At 31.5% G+C, this 22,819-nt stretch overlaps 2 protein-coding genes across 2 annotated transcripts; both read left to right on the top strand.

Annotated features, from left to right (window-relative positions):
* Positions 1-9,046: 9,046 nt before the first annotated feature.
* LOC100788381 (ERBB-3 BINDING PROTEIN 1) lies at positions 9,047-14,070 on the top strand. Its single transcript, XM_003516908.4, has 10 exons — positions 9,047-9,193; positions 9,329-9,456; positions 9,641-9,725; positions 9,843-9,992; positions 10,105-10,258; positions 12,715-12,930; positions 13,012-13,148; positions 13,256-13,347; positions 13,435-13,614; positions 13,785-14,070. Exons 2-10 carry the CDS (start codon positions 9,366-9,368, stop codon positions 13,850-13,852), a joined length of 1,173 nt encoding a protein of 390 aa, XP_003516956.1. The 5' UTR covers positions 9,047-9,193; positions 9,329-9,365; the 3' UTR covers positions 13,853-14,070.
* Positions 14,071-17,114: 3,044 nt separating this feature from the next.
* Positions 17,115-20,317, top strand: LOC100788910 (ran-binding protein 1 homolog b). Its single transcript, XM_003516909.5, has 4 exons — positions 17,115-17,352; positions 17,434-17,585; positions 18,741-18,866; positions 19,664-20,317. Exons 1-4 carry the CDS (start codon positions 17,195-17,197, stop codon positions 19,915-19,917), a joined length of 690 nt encoding a protein of 229 aa, XP_003516957.1. The 5' UTR covers positions 17,115-17,194; the 3' UTR covers positions 19,918-20,317.
* Positions 20,318-22,819: the final 2,502 nt, after the last annotated feature.

The raw sequence follows: 22,819 nt of genomic DNA, 5'->3' as shown, positions 1-22,819 counted from the left end.
GTTCCGCTTCATGTCTTTCTAGACAAATCTATACAATCCTTTATTTTCTTTTGTAAAGTAAATTTTAGAAAGTGTTATAACACTTCCAAAAAGTATTTTATGAAATTATTAATATTTTAATACTTTTCATAATTTAGTTTCTATAAAGGGGTAATTTCGAGAATAAATAAATAAAATTACATAAGAGAGGTACATTTAACAAATAAGAGAGGTGAGTTTAGCAATTTCATGATTATTATTACACCGTATGAGATGGAAATTCTGGGTTAGAACCCAATGCAAGTCCATATAGTTATCACTAAAAATACCGCTAATCTCATTGAGTGTAGAAATTGAGTAATTTTAATCTTTAAGGAAGTGATTGGTACCAGACAATTTTTTAGTTTTTTGGTAATAAGAATTCGGGAAACTTTCCCATGTTTAATTACTTTTGTCTTTTGAATATAACATCCTCCGTAAACATTGTTTATTGGAAATGCATTTTAGAAGTTTCTCACAATTTTTTTTTCTAAAGTAGGTAAAATTCTAACTTTTCTGAGTTAAAAAAATTTATTGTAGTAAAAATACCATATTACTTTTTTATTAAATCATTTCATGTGGTAAATAATTAAAAATTTTAGTAAAATATCACTTACTCTTTTATTTCCAAAAAAATTTATATAAATATTTTTAAAAATATTTATGATTAACTAGACATATTTTAGTCATCAGTAGGAATCATTAATTGAAACAAAACAAAATCTGATCAGTTATTCTTTATGCACCATTCGATTGTCTTTAAATGAGAAAGTGAGAGCAAAGAGAGAGAGAACGAAGAGGAGGGAAAGAAAAGAGAGACTAAGGGAGGGATAGGTTGGGGAGCCAGATAGTGGAGATGAAAATGGATATTTTAGTCTTTTAATTTCTTGTACTTTGGACGATAAGCTGTTCCGTGATTTACTAAATAACAAGAAATTATAGTTTTGTGTTGTTCTTCTTTATTTTATTTTATTTATGTTGTCCAGTATTATATTTTTAGCCAATCTAATAGACTTTATATCTCTAAGTCACAAACATGGTGAAAATTAAGAAAAATAAGTCTCACGAAAACTCAATTAATTCACTTTTCATGATATTTCCATTATGTTTATGACTTTTTTTTTATTGGACATCAATGTACATGAATTTTATGATAAAAGTTTTACACATCATGACTCATTTTAAAGATATAAATAACTAATTTGATTTTTTTAAAATATAAGAGACTGAAATAAATATAATAAAAAACATTGAGTGTGTTTAGATATTCATTTGGATACTTCAAACATATTTTTGGAGGCAATACAACCATTTGGGAGTCTTTTTTTTTCTTAATCATCATTTGGGCTTCATTTTGAATTATTATCCTAGAGGGAGTAAGTTGTAACATCTGTTATTATATTTTTATGATTTTTTTTAACTAAAGTTGTAAAATATTTTAAGACTTCATATATATTTTTTTAAAATATGATTTTAAAGTCGTAGGATTAATTTTTTTGTTTTTGTTTTTACAACTTAAAGTTGCTAAAGTTTTTTAAATTTTTTTTATAGAAGTCATAAATGAATTTAGAACTTCTATTTTTTCGTATATCTTTTTAAATTGTAAATAATTTTTTAATTTAATTATTTAAAGAATAAATGTAGTTTTACTTTTTTTAGTTTTATTTAATATTTTGTATATGTTTTTTTAATGGTTTTATTTAATATTTTCTATATTTGTTAATGTTGTTTTATTTAATATATTTTCTATATTTAATATTTTCTATATTTTTTTACGAATGTTAAGGATTATTATTTATTTTCTAAATTAAAAAAATAATGCCAAAGACCTAAATTAAAATAAAAATATTAAAATGTATTACATCTTCGTTTAACAAAAATATTAATAGTGAGATGATGTCCTACAACGAGTTCTTTTAGATATACGTCAAGATCTCTCATATTGTTGCATTAGATTTGTTGGTGGTTGTTGTCCTTTTATTTTACGACATCTTCCTCCTCCTATTCTAGGATGATTAATGTAATTGTTTGTTGTTGTTGAGGAACATGATCATCATCGTGGTCATCATCATCATTATTGTTGGTATTGTTGTTATCATTATCTTTCTCCTCATCCTCATGACCCATGCCATGCATTTGAATAAGTAATGATGAATGATAACAAGAGCTCGATGGTGGTGGGTTATATGCAGACGACGAAGTGTTGAAAGTGGTATCACACCTTTGTGAGAGTCCTTCAAAAACATTTGAGGTAGAAGGAACTTGAAATGAGTATTGATGCATATATGATGAGAACTTTAATGGTTGAAAACTTTGTTCACATCCTTGAGGCATATATTTAGAAAAGCCCGTTGATTGATAAATAGATTGTGCATGTGATTGATGAAGTTGAAGCATATATCTAGAAACATGCATTGGAGGTACATTGGGTTCAGCACGTGATTGATGGTGGTGATGGCCAGGATAATATTGTAAATTAAGATTTACGAAGTTAGAAATAATAATGAATAATAATAACAATAAGTTATCAAAATTCTAAAGTAAACTTACTACCTCAGCAGATAATGTCCTCTCATGCGATATATATCGTCTAGTTTGATGTATATACCATTGCATGTATTCTTAATTTTCATGCAAAATAGCATGGCCCATTTCACCTTGAACAATATAATCATTCCAATTATTCCATTTGTTAATCCAGTGACAATGATGGTAAGACCAAAAAATATTTGTTCTCCTTCTCATATTTATGTCGTGGAGTTGGTCTAGGTTTGGTGAATTGGTGGGTCATCTGGAATATTTTGTCACAGTCCAAATTATCTCATGACCCTATCTACTGCATGTCATTCCATAATTGCAAAACATATGAGTGATACTTTTGCATGAACCATCATAGATACCTCATCATTATTAATTATGGCCTTATTTGGGATGTCTCATAAGGTGTCCACAAGAATTGCAAGACATATATTATTATTGTCACATATTTATTAACGAATGGGAAACACAAAGAAATACTTAACATGAAATTTAAGAAATGAACCTCATTCATATGTAGTCTATTAAATATGACACGTATCAGTGTGACTGAATTGGTGAAAATGTTTGTTTGGGTCATCGGTCGAGACCACCTTCGTGCAAGAGGAAATTTAAGTCATTCTTGTACTTCTTCGTTAAATAGGTCATGTATTTGTGGGCAATGCATTTAATGTGGTCTCACGCCCATGATTGTAGCAGCAACAAACATCCACCGATTTCAGTTTGTAAAGGCTTTATAACCCGATCTAAAGCTCGAAAAAAGGGAAGTTAATACTATTGCAGTCCATTTATAATGACTTGTCTTAGTCAAATTTGATAACAAAAAGAGACACATAAAATGAATTCTTGCTCCTAATATATCAGACATCAAACATTCGCCTATGAGCATCATGATATAAGCTCTAGCATGTTGTGCAATCACAACATCATCAACATCAACGAAAAGTTGTTGAAAATTTTGCCACAACCATGTTAAATAAATCATTTTTCCCTTGATATACTTATCAGGTGAAGTGTCCCTTAGTAAGGCCTAATAAGCAACACGTACATCACCAGTAATGACACCAGTTATCGACAGTCCATCAATCTTGAGGCCCAATTGCAGGGCCACATTTTGTATAGTTATGGTTGTCTCCCATGTGAAAAATGAGATGTGTGAGTTTTGGGTCTCCAACATTCAACCAACGCAATGACCAATGACCAAATACTAGTTAATATCAATTTGTCCGACAATTATAACACGACTAAAACTAGCTTCATTTATAAAGTTTTTCACACAATTATCTATACGATCCAAGTGCGTAAAAGTCTAGACATAATTACACCTTGAATGAATCATTCTTTCTTGGCCTTCCCACACTTGATTCAAGATATGATTGTCTTGTAAGCGCAACAACAAGCCATGAATAGGTCCAGGTTGTGCATGGACCATTGCTTCACAATAAAGGAAACAATAGATTGCAAGAAGGATGAAAAAGGTAGGATGTGAGAAAAAGAAATAAGCTCTGTGAGGGAAGTTAGGTTGGATGAAAATAAGAATGGAGAAGAATGAAAGAGCAAGTGGATAAAGGCAAACTATATGAGATAAGTTGGCTTTGTTGACTCATTAAAGTGAGAATCAATCTCATGGCATTGAGTTCACATGGCATGCATCAATAGATAATGTAAATTATTCATGCCTTTGAGTTTCACATGGCATGCATCCTAGATAGTGTAAATTATTAATGTCTTTGAGTGAACATTTCATGCATTTGTCTTTAACCAACTTTGAGAATCTCATGCCTATGTACTTGATTGGACTTCACATAATGCTTTGAGTTCACATGATTGAAATGTCATGCCTTTGAGTTCATGTTGAACGTGTAGAATAGAATCTCGTAGCTTTGGACTTTATTGAAGGTGTAGCCTTTGGGCTCTTCAAGTTATCATTCATGAGCTTTATTATTGAGTCTGCACTATCATTCACGAGCTAAGATTCTTCATTATTCACGAGCAACATAGTTGAAATCTTGTATGGTCATTTCCATACTTCATTTCATGCCAGCTAGCCTCTTGCAATATTCGCTTTCTTCTTAATATTCACGAGCCTAGCCTAACCTGTTATTTTCCTGAGCCATAGTTGAAATGATGTATCTGCCTTAGTTGCAAGCTAGCCTTTGATATGAGCAGCATCTAGCTTTTCTTGTTGTTCTGCACCAGCCTAACATGCATTCCCTTATTTTCCATGTGCACTAGCCTCTTGCATTTCCTTATTTCCATTATTCATTCACAAGCTTGTTGCATTTCGTATTTTCTTCATGCATGGACGACAAGTAAGATGACTTAGAAGTCATAGCACATGGCTCGACTTCAAAGTCGTAACAGTGGCCACGACTTTAGTACTTTATGTAGGATGGGAGTGGCATTCTAGTTCAGGAGTCGTGGGTTAGGGCACAACTTTAAAATCGTGACATTTGGCACGACTTTAAAGTTGTGTTTATTATTATTTTTTAAAATAATATGTCATATGTTAATATTATTTTAGGGTTTTAGTTAATTAAAAATTTTATATGTTATAAGTAAATATTTTGTTAGGGTTTTAGTTAGATAAAAATGTTATATGTTATAAGTTAATATTATTTTAGGGTTTTAGTTATTTAAAAATTTTATATGTTATAAGTTAATATTTTGTTAGGGTTTTAATTAATTAAAAATATTATATGTTATAAGTTAATATTATTTTAGGATTTTACTTATTTAATAATGTTATATGTTATAAGTTAATATTTTGTTAGGGTTTTAGTTAATTAATAATGTCATATGTTATAAGTTAATATTATTTTAGGGTTTTACTTATTTAAAAATGCTATATGTTATAAGCTAATATTATTTTAGGATTTTACTTATTATTATTATTATTTATACAAAAATGTTATAAATTATAATTAATTAAATGAAAAAATAATGAACATGACATGAAATTCATGGAAGTTAAAACACTATTCATCATTCATGGAAAACGTATGATTTTCATCTTCATCATAAAAGGGACGATATGTGGCACTCAAGCTCACTTGTAATCTTTCATATTAAAAATGTTAGGATCTTTCATATTTTACAAAATATTATTCATCTTTCATCTTCACATTTCCTTACTATCTTTCTGGTATATTTTTTTTATTTAATGTTAGATACTATAAATTATTTACATTTTGACTAATAAATTACATTTTTATTTTTCAAAGATAGCTAGTGAAAAACTCATAATAAGAGATAATGTTAGAGACTTTAGTGACGAGGATCAAGAGCATGATGTTCACGAAAGTGGAGAACCAAACAATCAAAGCCAATGTAAGTCATCTTCATATTTTGAAACTATTAATATCCAACTTTAAGAAGATCTATAGTACTTAAATCCTTATCAGAACAGAGGGAGTGACGATATGGATGACCTTTATGAAGACAAGATATTTGAATAAAAGCAAGCAATTATGAATGCCATTAAGAAATTTCATCTTCTACATTCATTTAATTTTGATGTTAAAGAGAACAAGACTGATAAGTATGTTGTTAAGTGTAATCAATATGGTAATGGATGTCATTAGAGTGCGAGAACATCCTTCAGCAAAATACGTAGGAGGTGGGAGATGAAGAAAATAAATGGTATTCATGCTTGCACAGCTTCACTCATATCACAAGATCATGTTAGGTTAGACTTATTTGTAATTGTTCATAATATTGTTCACTTAATAAAAACAAATCGTGATATCCAAATCAAAACCTTGATTGTAGACATCCTACAACGCTTTGGTTATACTGTGACATACAAAAAAGCCTAGACAACTAAACAAAAAGCACTTGAAATTGCATTTGGAAGTGGGGAAGAATCATATAGTTATATGCATGTATGGATGACAGCTGCTCAACACTTTGTACCAAGTACAATTTTTAGATACAAAACATCCACTTCAATGGAGGATGGTGAGGATGAGTCTTCTAAGGTGATTCTTAATCGTGTATTTTGAGCTTTTAAGCCATGCATTGAAGGCATTCAATATTGCAAGTCAATTGTGTAAGTAGATTGGACATTTTTAACTGAAAAATATCGTGGTACTTTGTTGACTGCCATTGAACAAGATGGTAGTAGAAACATTTTTCCACTTGCTTTTGCAATTGTTGAGAGCGAGAGCAAAGAAGCTTGAATGTGGTTATAACATTATTTGAGGAGATATGTTACACCTCAATCAAATTTGTGTATTATATCAAACAGGAGGAACCAATTTGCTAGTAGCTTTGGGATCAGAACGAGTTGGGGGGATTGGACTAGATGTATCTTTTGTGTATTGCATTTGCCACATTGCATTAAATTTTAACAAACAGTTTAAAAATGTTGACTTAAAAAAATGGCAAGCTTCTAACCATTTCATGCATCAAATTCTTACATTATTACGTGTTCATCATATTTATTATTCATTGTTTTATCTTTTACCATAGGATATGAGATGAGGAAATCGTAATTTGAAGCAAAGTTGCTCGCAATGCGATCAAAGTTTCCACGAGCAGCAGATTGGTTGGACCAAATTCCCAAGAGTAAATGGACTCATTGCTACATGAAGAGGTATATGTCTGATCCTTCGATGACAAGAGACATTAAGAAGGCTAGCCACTACTCATATACATAATGAGATAAACAAACCAATTTCAACTAGACCTAAGAAATGCTCATTGTGTAGAACTAAATGACATAATCGTAGTAACTATCCATACAAGCAAATTGATGGCTAATATTGATTCTACTTTTTATGCTTTTGTTTAATTTGTATTGTTCATTTTATATTAATGTATTATGTTACTTTTATTTTACACAATTACTTTTGTTACTAAATTATTTTCTGTTGTTAATATTAAAATAATTTATAAAATAAAATTTAATTAATATTATAGTACGAAATTATTAACTTACTTAATGATAATTATAAAAATTAATTAATTTTATAAGTTAATATTAGTAACAAAATATTTTAATATTTTCATTTAAATTTAAGTCTTTTGCATTATTTTTTTAATTTACAAAACAAATAATAATCCTTTACATTAGTAAAAAATATAGAAAATATTAAATATATAAAATATATTGAATTAAAAATATAGATAATATTGAAATAAAATCAAATATAGAAAATATATTAAATAAAAAATATTCAAAAAATATTAAATAAAACCATATAAAAATATAAAATATTAAATAAAACTAAAAAAAGTAAAAATATATTTATTTATTAAATAATTAAATTAAAAATTATTTATAATTTTTTTAACAAAAATATAAAAAAATATAAGTCGTAAATAAATTTAGAAATTCTATAAAAAAAATTTAAAAAACTTTAACGACTCTAAATTTGTAGAAAAATACAAAAGACAAAAAACAAAAAAGAATTAATCCTACTGAAGTCGTAAAATATTTAAAATAAAAAATAAAAATAATAACATTCGTCATGAGTCATGATAGATGTTACGACTTACTCCTTTTAAGATCATTATTCAGAACGACCCCCAAATGATAATTAAAAAAAAAAAACCCTAAATGGTGATTTTCCCACTTTTGGAACCTTAAACTTAGTTTTGAATCATGTTTAAATTCCCCTAAATTATTTTTGAAACCTATGTTTTAGACAAACTTGAGGTTTGGATCAAAAGTAACAAATAAGTTGCTTTTAAACTAAAAATACTTTTGATTTTTATATTTACTATAAAAATATGAAGTAAAAGTCTTTTGATTAATATTATTCAAATAAATTTTATTTTATCAATAATTTTTTAAAAAAAATATCTAAACATGAATTAATTTTATAATATACTTTTAGTTTAAATTTATATTTACAAATTTTAATCTAAATATGCTCTTAAGATACTATAAGTGCATTTTAACTTCAATTTATAAGACTTTGTTAAAAAAAAAACTTAAATGTATAATATTTACTCGAGAGAGAGAGAGAGAGAAACGGTAAGAATTAGGCAAAATTGTAAAATTGGTCCCCCACTTTATCTCCAATTACGGATTTGGTCCTCGTATAATTTAATTCACAAATTTGGTCCCCAAAATCCTTGCAAAATTGGTCCTAGAAGTCCGATTTGGATGTTGACCGTTAAGTCTAGACGTTGACGGCCACGTGTCAACGTTTGATTGGTTCCTTGTAAATACTTAATTTTTTGTAGGTAAAATTGTACTTTTGGTCCCCAGTTTTACTCCAATTTTGATTTTGGTCCCCATATAGTTTAATTAACACATTTGGTCTCCCAATTTTATAAATCCCTTTATTGAAGGAACAATTTAAACGTCTGAGGATAACGATCAACGTTCAAATCGAACTTCCAGAACCAATTTTGTACTGATTTATAAAACTGGGGACCAAATTTGTGAATTAAATTATAGGAAGACCAAATCCTAAATTGGAGATAGACTAGAGACCAAAAGTGTAATTTTGCCTAAGAATTAAAACAAAAACCCTAACGCTAGTGCAACCAAAGCACAAATCCTATATAAGCCACCGCTTCCCCATGACCTTGTGTTCGACTAACCCTAGTTCATTGCACTGCAACTTAGCCACTTAAACCCCATTCGTTAGCCTCTCCACATCTTCACTGCTTCTTCCATACAGTGAGTAGCAACTTTCTGCTCCTCAATGCTTCATCTGAGTTTTCCGTCTTTTTGTTTTTCTTGATGCCGTTTTTGCCTACCCACTTGGATAAAGTTTTGATCTCCCGTTTTATTTTTCTTTTGGGTGTTTTTCAGAATCCGAAACCAGACGGAATTCACAAAAGACGTTACCATGTCGGACGATGAGAGAGAGGAGAAGGAATTGGATCTCACTTCTCCGGAAGTTGTCACTAAGTACAAGAGCGCCGCTGAGATTGTTAACAGTGTGTTTCACTCTCTCATTTCTCATTTTTTTTGGTTAAATTCTAAAAGGGTTTTTGTTTTTGGATACATTGGGTTTATTACTTTGATGGGTTATCGTTAAAGCTTTCTGTTTTACTTTGATGGGTTATTTGCGTTTTTATTTTTCTTATGTTGATGAGTAAGGTTTTGTTTTTAATTAAACAGAGGCCTTGCAGTTAGTTATTTCGGAATGTAAACCAAAGACAAAGATTGTTGACCTTTGCGAGAAAGGGGATTCGTATATTAGAGAGTAAGCTTTGTGCTTAATTTTGCCCCATTTGTATTTGTTACAGGTGTTTATGATTGTTCTTTTATTATTTTGTGATTTTAGCTTATGGGGTTTGCTGTGTTTTTTTTTCTAATGAAGGCAAACTGGTAACATGTACAAGAATGTGAAGAGGAAGATTGAGAGAGGTGTTGCCTTCCCGACATGTGTGTCTGTGAACAACACTGTCTGTCACTTCTCTCCTCTTGCCAGTGATGAAACAGTGTTGGAAGACGGTGATATAGTGAAAATGTAAGTCTCCTTTTTTGGAGCAATTGTTTGTGATAGATGGTGAAAAAATGGTATAGATATATTTGGCTGTTATTGGTGACTGGATGTTAAAAGTGTGTTTGGTTCGTTACAGTGACATGGCTTGTCATATAGATGGGTTCATTGCTGCTGTGGCTCACACCCATGTTCTTCATGAGGGGCCAGTTACAGGACGGGCAGCTGATGCTATTGCAGCAGCAAACACCGCCGCCGAAGTGGCTTTGCGGCTTGTAAGGCCAGGAAGGAAGGTAATTATATGTAAGAATTTCTTCCTATGTCTGCTTTTGTATAGTTTGAGTTGATGAGATGATTTTGATTCTTTTACTTGATTCTACTGCATGGCTCTTATGTTTGGTTTGCTATGGTCTGTGTGATTGTTGTTAATATGGTTGGATCACTTGCTGTGGTGGATTGGTTATGGCTCTAAGGAAAAACTGATTGGTTTGATTGCCTTGTTCTTGATGCATACTTGTAGCATTGATATGGGTAATGACACCCATATTTACATGGTACAGATGGAATCAATTTTTTAAGAAATTATAATGTAAATGGCTAGAATATCAATAGCGGGAAATAGTGCTGCTTTAGTGCCAGAATGGCATGGAGTGACCCAGGGTCCCTACATGGAGACAGTTAGGTCTTGGTTTAGTGTGTGGCTGTCCTATCTGCTCTACCAGATCGGTGGAGCGGGTGCTACATCGATTCTGGGCTGTAATCCTCAAAATAATATCCTATTACCCTTAACAACAATTCTCTTGTCCTCTCCCCCAGTCTTTATTTTTTCTCTAGTGACTAACCCTGTTCTCCAGCGACCCATTCTCTTTTTCTACGGTGACCCACTCTGTCTCTGTTTCCTTTTTTATTTTTAAAATTATTCTGCTGTTTCCTGTCTTTTTCTGCTCTGTATTCTCTTTGTATTCTGGTGTTTTCTGACTTCCTCCACCACATTGCTATTTACTTGTTTGTTTGTTTGTTTAGTTTAGGTACTGCCTTGAAGTGAATCCTTGTGAATTTTGATCTCTAAATGATGAAAACTGTGATGAGCTAGGGATAAATTCCAATGAAGCTTTATAGTCATAGTTACACTGATAGAGATAATGTTTTTCCCCTTCCTGTTGCTAAAATATGTTTTTTCACATCTTATTCTGTTTTCTATTTTTTATTTTATTTGGATGTCGGTTCCAACCAATTGGATATTATTTCCCCTGCATAATGAATACTATTATGCATGGATATTTAGTCCTTGAGTTCCTCTTCAATAATGAGTATGGGGAAGTCCACTTGGAGAGAGATAAATAATCATTTTATCCTGGTTAATGTGACACCATTAGATTGCATGGTTATTTCTCCTAGAGGGCCTTGCTATTGCTGGGTAATTCAAAGTGTTGTCTAGTTTGTTTTTCAATTTGTTGCATGGAAGTGTTTCTATGACACAGATCAAGTTTGTGTATCAGAATATATTTTTTTGTCATGCTTTTTTAGTTTGCCATAAGCCTATAAGCTATACTCTATTTCTTGTAGTTTGTATTTGTCTCTTGTCATTTGTTTTTGTATCATGCACTATGAACATAGGAACCATGCTTAGTGGATGTTCAGTAAGAATCAGAATGTTGTTTGCCTAATTTTTAACCCTATATAATGACCACATATCAAAAGCTATGGGCATTTGTCCAAGTGAAGCTTATGTCATAGTTACTCTGATAGGGATTTATCTTACAAAATGCAATCCCAAGTTTAATCGTAACCGAATTGTTAATAGTTGCAAGAAATTTTCTTTTGGCTGTCAGGCACTCAGCTCTCTTGTAATCTTGTATTGTCCTATATTTGCCATTGTATGAATCAAACCAATGCAAGTTTTGTTTTTTTGTTATGACAAAGCTTGTCATTATTATGTATTTTTAAGTCAACGCCTGCCTATCTTTAAGTCTTAGAAATGGCAACTTTGCCGAGGTTATCGATACTATATTGATTTTCCTCCTTTCCCTGTTGCCTAAACTACAATTGGCTGAATAAATAGTTAAATGTTGTGCTGATTTTTTAGTCAGTACCCTTGTCTATTGTTAGCCAACATGGAACAATATTCAAATTGATGCCTGCCTGTAAGTGTATGTAGTTATGTCTTAGGAATGGCAACTTTGCCGAGGTTATCGATATTATATTGATCTCTCTCCTTTCCCTGTTGCCCAAAGTACAATTGGCTGATAAAATAGTTAAATATTGTGCTGATTTTATAGTCAGTACCCTTGTCTATCGAAGCCAACACGGAACAACTTTCAATTTCAATCTTAGAAATGGCAACTTTGCCGAGGTTATCGATACTATATTGATTTTCCTCCTTTCCCTGTTGCCTAAACTACAATTGGCTGATAAAATAGTTAAATGCTGTGCTGATTTTATAGTCAGTACCCTTGTCTATTGCAGCCAACATGGAACAAAATTCAAATAAATTCCTTTGTGTATTTGCAAAAGTTGTATAATTAGCAACTTTTCCTCTGCTGCATAGTAGTCACTGAAGGCTTATTTGCTTGTAATATTTTTTTGTGATATGATCCCATGTTTAACTAAAAATTCTTTTGCAACATTTTTAAATGAAATTAGTGTTTGTATGCTGAAAGACTAGATTTGTAATTTATTGTCACAGTTAGTTATGTAACTAAATAAGAGGAAGTACATATTCTTATGGATTTTGTTCTTTTCCTGACAGAACAAGGATGTAACTGAAGCAATTCAAAAGGTTGCTGCTGCGTATGATTGTAAAATTGTTGAGGGTGTTCTTAGCCACCAAATGAAACAGTTTGTGATTGATGGGAATAAGGTTGTGCTTAGTGTATCCAATCCAGATACAAGGGTTGATGATGCAGAGTTTGAGGAGAATGAAGTTTATGCAATTGATATCGTAGCAAGTACTGGAGATGGCAAGGTAATTTGGTTTTATTAATATATTTACTGATATGATGCATCTTCCTAATCCTTTGCTTAGTAAAATTCCAATCTCTTGCAGCCTAAGCTGTTGGATGAGAAGCAGACAACTATTTATAAGAGAGCTGTTGACAAGAGCTATCATTTAAAGATGAAAGCATCTAGGTTCATTTTCAGTGAAATAAGCCAAAAGTTTCCCATCATGCCATTCTCAGCAAGGTTAGCTTGATTCACCTAAATGTTTCAATACTTAGTTTAAACTCGAGGTTTTGAATTTGGGTTCTCTTTGTTACCTGTTAAATTAAATGTTAACCCTTTCATAATAGGGCTTTGGAAGAGAAAAGAGCTCGGTTAGGTTTAGTGGAATGTGTTAATCATGAGCTCCTGCAACCTTATCCTGTTCTGCATGAAAAGCCTGGTAATATATTTGTGTTGTGACTTTATTAGATCCCCATTGCCATATTTTTTACACTGTTTATGTCTCACATTCTTGGTTATTTTTCAGGTGATGATGTTGCACATATCAAATTCACTGTATTGCTAATGCCTAATGGATCAGATCGTGTCACATCTCACCCACTCCAGGAATTGCAGCCCACCAAAACAATAGACGATCCTGAAATCAAGGCATGGCTAGCATTGGGTACGAAGACAAAGAAGAAGGGTGGTGGAAAGAAGAAGAAAGGTAGGCTCGAATGTGTATTCTAGCATGTTATATTAATTTGTGTAATTGGGAGCACCCTTGGACCATGTATAACTTGTTATCTCATTAATTGCATCTTTTAGATGTTAACCTTAGTGATTGTGAACTAATTGTCAAATGGGTTCTCAAGAAATGGTTTTGGTTGTTTGCAGGTAAGAAGGGGGCAGAAGCTGAACCAATGGAGGCAACAAATGGTGCTACACCCCAAGAGCAAGATTGAGACAAAAACCATAGATTTTGCTTTTTGATCCCTTTCAATTTTGGCACATTTTTCACCAAGTTGTATCTGCTTGATTGTGAATTTAGTACAGCCTTCGGACACCCAATGTTAATAGGAATTTGATTTCCTTGGCTATTGTACTTGACCTGAATGCTGTACTCCTGATTAAGCATAAATATGCTTAATTGTTGGAAAATATATCAAATTTAAAACCCCAATTTTGTGTTTGGAAATGTGTGTTCTGTGCCTAGGTTGAAATGTTGACCTTTTTGCATTGGTTAGACACTATTGTTTTGTATATGCACGTAGCTGGACCGATTGTTTTGTGGGAGAATGAATATTTATGTAATATCGGCAAAACTTAAAAGAGGAAATAATACATGAGATTTTGTGAAATTATACCATATGTACAAATGGAAGTTTAACTCAAGTTAACTCTTAAGGAAGTGATTCATGAAGTATTATGAATTTTAATTAATTTATTTATTTTTTCTTTTTACACGTAGAAGATAACTTCAATTTAGAAGATGTCATTTGTCTGGTGAGAAATAAAAAAATGATATTTTCTTTATTTGTCATTTTTAATTACCAATATAGGAACATATTTGTCATATAATATTTTCTTTATTTGTCATTTTTTTTTCATTCTTTGGGAATATGAATGGATAAATAGTTACTTTTGTTTTTAAATGTGAATGGGTAAATAATCACTTTTATTTTTAAATATGTAATTTGTTGATAGATGTGTCCCTAGAAAGATAAAAATGTAAAATTTAGTCTCTGAAAATGTAAAAATACAACAAATACATGCGGTCGATAACTTCTGTCTGTCACCGTTAATAAAATAGTCAAGATTCAAAGAAGTAAAATATGAGATATATTTATCTTTTAGGATAATTTGGAAAAATTTGTTATAATTGATATACTGTTACACTGTTTCATTTTAATAAACTGATACAATATTTATTTTGGATAATTTCTATTGTGATAGACAAATTATGGTTGATAATCAATATTCTTGTTATTATTATGTTTGTTTTAAATCATGTTTGTCGATATATTTTTTAAGTGATTATTGTAATGTTATGCTTGTAACGATAAAAAATGATAAAAATTTATCCTAAAATTATATTTTATCCTTAAATGAAATGAAATTTTGGGTCTAATAAATTAGTTCAATAAAAACATACTAATATTTAAGTTCAATAAAAAATTATTGACATTTTTCGTCCAATAATGAAAATTTATTAACATTTTTGGTCCAATAGAACATACAAACATTTAGGTCCAAAAAAAAATATTGACATTTTCCTCTAATAAAAAAATAGACATTTTAGTCCAACAAAAAATTATTGACATTTATGTCCAAAAATGATATACATTTTTTTAAAATCTAGTCAGTATTTAGCAATAATTTCAATAACAAATTCGTCCTTTTGTGCCACATAGATTATTTTATTAACAATGACGGACGAAAGTTAACCGGATATATTTGTCACACTTTTTACACTTTTGGAGATTAAATTTTGTATTTACATCTTTTAGGGATGCATTTGTTAGTAAATTATACATTTAGGGACAAAAGTGACTATTTATCTTATTTTAATAGGTTAGGGTATGAATAGAAAAAAGAGTAGTGTAAAAAATGTTCAGGGAGTGTAATTCGGCCGAAAACAGTGGGGATTGTACCCGTGGGTCTGCTAAAATTTGAAAAATTATTTTCTGCACCTCACATTTGTTTCCTGCACATATTCTGGAATGTAAAATTATACCCGGAAAGATTTCTCCAAGCAACTTTGAAAGTGCAGGAAGCAACCGCCCAAGATGTGAGTTTTCTGTTTTTAAATCAAAAAGTAAAATTTTTCTTTTGTGTTAATGGAGAAAAATTTACAAGTCTAATTGTGTATCTTGTAATTATTTTATTTTGAAACTTTTTATTTATAAAATTTTCGTGTGAATGAAAATTTTAAATCATCAATTGTATTACGAGATAATGGAAGCATTGATTGGGCTACCTTTTTAAATTTACGGACAATCTTTTTTTGGGTGGAAATGTACACAAATGATACACTTGTAATTCTATATGCTTCGGCCAGAGTCGTGTAGGAAAAAAAATGCATGAGTATCAAATATAGAAAAAAAAATGCTTACGGACTCTAATTTAAATATTTTGGGAAACTAGTATTTTAACTTTACAAGAAATAGAATTTTTCAATACATAAATTATGTTTTAAATTTGCGTCCAGGTGTACACAAATGTTTTAAATTTATAGTAAATAATTTAAATTATGATATAAAATCATTTTCAATTATTGATAATTTAAAAATATTATCGATATTTAGTTTTAAAATAAAGATAAAAGTTAGTATATTAAAACTAATACACAATTATGAAAATCAAATACAGTAAAAGAATAATAAGCGAATAATTAGAGATAGTTGTAGAGAATTTTTTTTTAACTAACTGCGAGTATAATGTAAAATACATAAATGAGAGAAAACATAAAAAATAAGAGCTTCTAATTAAGAGAATAATAATATGTTTCTTCAAGTTTCTCATGCCTTTGTCTATGTGCGGGTGTTGATGATGTTCACGTCCGGTTTACACAATATACATTATTAATTTTTGTTATAAAGATAGAACTTAGATATAATTCTTAGTCTCCACACATGAATAACACATGTATAAGGTGATTGATGGTTCAGGGTCCCCATTTGAGGGGTTCTACAACTCTTAAAAAATTTAAATTATTTTATTAATTTTATTTTGGTGATTTTTTTAATATATAAAAATTTTGTGTATTATTTTTTTATGATTGAATTTATAAATTCATAAAAATTTTTGTTGATAAATTATTTATAAAATATGTTTCGGTTGTTTATGGATTTTTTTTTAGTTTTGATTCTTAGGTATTTTTACTTTATTCTTCAATAAGATATAAATGACCTATTTTACAATAAAGTAAGTTGATTCTTACAATTAAGATAAAGCTAAATGCAATTCATGGGTTCTCTTAGTGCTATTTTCTAAAAATAAATAACTACTTCAAAAGTCAGACTAGTATAATGTCTAATTACCTTACAATATAAAAATGATACTACTAGCAAGTGTATATAGAGTTTGAACTCAAATTTTCATCTAAATGAATGAAGTTCTAAGTTCTAACTGTGATCATCACTCAATATTAATTTCGAAAAAAAGGGGAAAAGCAGAAGACAATGAGGCCCTACACTACACAGCACATAATAATGCAGCAACCAGCAATACAATAGTGCACTCTCACTCCCTATAAGTCACCCACTCACTGCACCACTCCTCGCTGCCATCATTGCGTATTATCAATGGCGACCACCGAGCCGGAGCACCGCCGCGACGAAAACGACGACGACAGCGTGACGGCGGAGGATGAGGACACCGGAGCGCAGGTCGCTCCGATCGTGAAGCTCGAAGAGGTCGCCGTCACCACCGGCGAGGAGGACGAGGATCCCATCCTTGATCTGTACGAAACCACACACACACTCTCTCTGTTCTTGAATTGATTTTGTGTTTTGAATGTGAATTGAGCTTGTTGTTGTTATAGGAAGGCGAAGCTGTATCGGTTTGACAAGGAGGGGAACCAGTGGAAGGAGCGTGGCGGCGGGAACGTTAAGCTGCTGAAACATAAGGTCACCGGGAAGGTGAGACTAGTGATGCGCCAATCCAAGACGCTCAAGATCTGCGCAAATCATCTCGGTAGTACTATGCATTGCTTTTCATCTTCTTTTTCATTTTTTTGATAGAGGAAGACATAATTTTGTTCGAACAAAAAAAAGTAACAGAGAATTACGGTGGACGACAACACTTTTTATTAGAAATTGAATATTTAAAATAAAGCAGCAGAGAATCAAAACTCAAGGAGTTATAAGATTATAAGATTGAGTTGGCGGTGGAAGAAGAAGAAAAAATGAGAGAGAATTTTAATCTCTCCCATTAACAAAATTAACAACTAAGATTGTCCCAAAAAAAATAAAGACTCAAACTCAAATTGAAGACTACATGTTAAGTTGGAATAATATTAGACCAATTAATTCAGATTCTTAGTGGTTGCATTCATCTTCCTTTCTGATTTAAAGCATCTTTTATATATTTATTTATTTATTTTTGGACCTTTTGCTTGGATGTTCTATGCTTTTTTTTAACTGTGAACCGATTTTTTAAGAGAGACCGTTGTGATTCTTTTTTTTATTTTTTATTTCTTTGTCGCGAGCTAACAACTTTAGTTTCCCTTAAATAAAAGCATTTGGTTGTCCCTTAAATAAGAGAGATCGTAAATAAATAAGAGCGGTAATAATAGATAGTGTTGCCTCTGGCCAGCAACACTTGCCTTTGATTCTTCTGTAATATTCCTTTTCCTTTTATTTTAATGAATTATCAATTTAGTTTAATATATAGAATTGGTCATGTTACCATCGAGTGCGTGGAACATGATTGTTTTAACTTAATAGTAGTAGTTTTGAATTGAGTTTTGGATATGTCGCCTAGAATGATCTTATTCAACTCAAGATGGTTGCTGCGGTCTCTATGAAAGACAATAAAAGTATTGGTCATGTTAGTGTATATGAAATATGAAAAATATGAAGCTGGTCGCCAAAATGTATATTTTATCCATTAAATTAGTCCCTTGTGATCGGGATAATTGGAATGGTCTGCACATTTCTTGGATTTGTGTGCTAATTTTTTTTAAAAATATTTAGGAACTAACATTGGTGGTTGCAATATTTCAGGGATTAACATGACTATTTATTTGTGTTGGATTTATGATAGTGAGTTTGTTATAAGTGAATTGATTAAAATAAATGGTGGTTATTATTGTTATTACTTTTCTGATTGATGTGTCGTGAATTTCAGTTCATCACAGTTTGACGGTACAGGAGCATTCTGGGAATGAGAAATCGTGTGTGTGGCATGCTTCTGATTTTGCAGATGGGGAATTGAAGGATGAGCTGTTCTGTATTAGGTTTCCCTCTGTTGAGAGTGAGTCTCTAGGCTTTGTGCTGTTGGAACTTCTCTATGTTGAATTTTGTTTTAGTTCACTTCTTCCATTTTTATGGATAATTGAAATGCAAATTTTGATGTGATTGGTCTTCTGTTTTTGAAATGGGTCGAATGTTGTTTTATGATGTGTATGTTTGCTGTGTGGAGAATATTCATTGATTAAAATGTCTGATTTCTGGTGGTGGTAGTAGATAATTGCATTTAATTTTTGACACTACAATCATGTGTTTACTTAATCACTCTGCTAGAACATGTAGAAGCAAAGGCTTCATTGTCTAAATTTTTTGGCTTCTGGATTTAAGTTTTTTTGTTTTGCAATAAGTCTTAAACCTTGTCAGTCTCGAGAGGCTATGTAACAAGCATTAGAATAATTCAAATAGGATGATTTAACTCACGAGTTTGATAAAGAACTACCCCCATGGGTCATGATCTATGCATTCTCTGTATCCTCATTGATAGTTTCAACTTTCAAGAGGTGAATTATGTTGACTCTCAGCCCTGATATATAGTTGATGATGGCATGGAGGATATACTTATGATAATGTCAAGTGATGTAAGGAAGAAAGAAATGCTGTCTACATTATTTGACTACTTTTACATTACATGTGGTTGAATAATGCATCTACTTGTTTATTTATAATTAGTATAAGAAGTTCGATTCACTTGCAGTTATTTAAGTAGGAAACTAATCTAACTTTTTTACTTGCTAGATTGAGATTATGAATAGTATTGCTATTGCATTAATTTACATTGCAACTTCTCCTTTTGGACTCCAGACTGTAAGGCCTTCATGACAACTATGCAAGAAGTGGCAGAATCACAAGGAGAAGGGGAGGAAAACAAAGATGCTTCGGCTACTGCCGATCTCCTCGAGAAACTAACTGTTGGTGAAGACAAATCAGACGAGAAAGAGCCGGAAAAGGTCCAGATCACCAAGAAACTAACTGTTGGCGAGGATAAATCGGAGGATGAAGAGCCGGAAATGGCCACAAACACCAATGAGAAAGGTGAGCAGGATGTAGAAGCCTGAGGATCATAAGATGAATCAGCTCCACCAGCATAGAATTTAATGTGGCTGGTGAATGATTTGTTCTCTCATAGGTTGCTGATATGCTTAAAAGATTGGTAACCTAGATTGGAACCTCAGGATATAGAATGGTTGGCATGCAGTATGGAAATGTGATGGACTGTGTATCTGTTGAGTACTGTTTTTGTTCTGGTTTGCAAGTATGGTTGGATGGTTTTGTGATTGTGGGTTTTCATTTTTCTCATGTTTCCTTCAATTGAGTTGTTTTTGTACTTTCAAAAAAAGTTTTTTTTTTTTTTTTGGTTTTTTACGGCAATTATACATTTAGGATATGTGCTATGGTTTTGTTGTGCCTTTTTATATTATTTTTAAAAAAATAATCGGATGCCTTGTTCTCTGTCGAGTCACTGTTTCCTATTGTAATTATGTCTCCTATATTGCTTATGTTGTTGTAGTTCCACGGAAGTTTAATTTAGGGATACCTTCAAGAGAGTTGGATAAATTTATATTTTTTTGACCCCAAAGAGATGTTAGTTTTTTTTTTCTTTTTAAAGTAAAAGAGATGATGCACTAATACTATAAAAAAATATATATTGGGATAAGAAATAATGATTTCAGGATTTATTAGAATGAAAATTAACGAAATTGGGATCAAAATTAAAACTAACACATTTTATAGGACCAAAAACAATAATTTTAATTTTTATAGGAATGGAAAATAAAGATATATTTTATCGGGACAAAAATAAAATCATTCGATTCATAAGGACTAAAAACATACTCCTAAAAAATTTATTCAAGTCTAAATTTTTTTATAATGCTATTTATTCATAAACAACTATGTATAGTAAAATTGTTAATTTTTATATAAAAGATTTTATAATTCTTAAGAAACCTATAATACATGATAAATTGGAAGAAACCTTCTGATAGGAAAAGAACATAGGAAGAATTCCAAATTTATTGACATTAATAATAAACAACACATAGATCATTTTATGGAATTGTCTTTACATTCAATAGTTAAAGGATACCTTTAGACATTATTAGTAACAAATACCTTTATTAAAAGTTGATAGGATAAGATAATAGGACCCAAATGGAGAGTCAAGGCCCAATAAACCCACACACACTCACAGTAATAAATAGAATAGGGAAGGGGGGAGTTAGAGAAAGAAGTAAAAAAAAAAAGAAAGAAAGGAGAAAGGTAGAGAGAAAGAGGAGAAGAGGGAAAAAGAGAAGAATAAGAGGAAGAAAGAGCAAAGATCTGAAGGCTCAAAGTCTAGAGCTCATTTCCATGTATAACTGGAGGTGAGTGCTTCCTCTTTGTCCTTTCCTATCTCCTTGATTTGTATGTTTCCCCCCTTTTCCCCTTTTATAGTCTTAAGAGTCAAGATCGTGATAAAAAGGTCATCGTGTAATGCTACTTGTATAAGGGCAAGTTGAAAATGCTTCCAGTTTTTCCTGGTGGCTACGGGCTATACTCAAAATCTTGGTCTTCTTATGACAAAACTTTTTCTCTTATGGCCAAAATCACCTTTGTTTGACTTTATCTTGCTATGACCACCATCTGACATTGGCCTTTTCACTAGTTGGACATAAAAAATGTCTTCCTGTATGGTGAGTTGCAAGAAGAGGTATACATGAATCAACTGTTGGGTTTTATAGTCTTTGGTGACTCACACCTTGTCCGTAAACTATATCACTCACTCTATGGCTTGAAGCAATCTCCTTGTGTCTGGTTTAGTCATTTCAACTCCGTTTTACTTTAGTTTGGTATGACATGTTGTGAAGTTGATCACTCAATATTTTCCCTCCATTCTCTATCTAGCCTGTGCATCTATCACGTTGTATATGTTGATTACATTGTCACCACTGGTGATAACTTTGATGGAATTCTCCGCCTCAAGTCACTTCCTTAGCATTGAAGTTGCCCAGTCCTCATCTAAAATTGTCAGTTCCCAGTGGAAGTATGCCTTAGACATTCTGATGGAGACTAGAATGTTTGATTGTCGCTCGAGCGAGACTCCTATGGATCCTAATGTTAAGCTTATTCTAGGTTAAGGAAAGCCTCAAAAAGACCTAAGAAGATATCGATGACTTGTAGGCAAACTTAATTATCTCACTGTCACCGGATCAAACATCATGTACGTGGTTAGTATGGTGAGCCAATTCTTAAATGCTCTTTGTGATAGTCATTGGGATGCTGTCACATGTATCCTTCGGTACATCAAGAGTGTTCCAGGTCATGGACGTTGTATGAAGACAAAGGCAATACCAACATCATTTCTTACCCTAATGTTGATTGAGTTGGGTCACCATCAGGTAGGAGATCTGCCTCTAGGTACTATGTTCTTATTGGAGGGAATATGATCTCATGGAAAAGTAAGAAGCAAAACATGAAATTAAGTACAATGCCTATTTTGTTGAAGTGAGCCCTCGTGGCCAATCCATTTTAGGTTTCATTTGTATGATGACTTTGATATATATATATATATATATATATATATATATATAAAAGGCATTTCAGTTATTATATTATTTATTGTATGATATAGTAACATCCTTACAATATGTTGGTTATTTGATGATGTGAGATTCATTAAATAATAGAATATGATTCTTAAAGTGTTTGCAGTCGAGTATTATTGTCAACCTGGACAACAATAATATATTGAGACTATTGTGTAAGCAACATGATGACAATATCTTACAGGTCATGAATATGAAATATCAAGCTAACACATAAGTATAAATATCGACAATAATATTTATACTAGATTGACCCCCTATAAGAAGACTTCATAATAGATATGTAAGTGTCATAAGCGTTTCTCATGACAATCATTGTGTGATAGTAATCCTTCGACTTGAAGTCACTATGATTCTTATATGTAGGAGTTGT

This window comes from Glycine max, chromosome 1 (genome assembly GCF_000004515.6).
Source record: "Glycine max cultivar Williams 82 chromosome 1, Glycine_max_v4.0, whole genome shotgun sequence".
Lineage (NCBI taxonomy): Eukaryota > Viridiplantae > Streptophyta > Magnoliopsida > Fabales > Fabaceae > Glycine > Glycine max.
The sequence above is the reverse complement of the archived record's forward strand: the minus strand, read 5'-3'. Positions and strand labels throughout refer to the sequence as shown.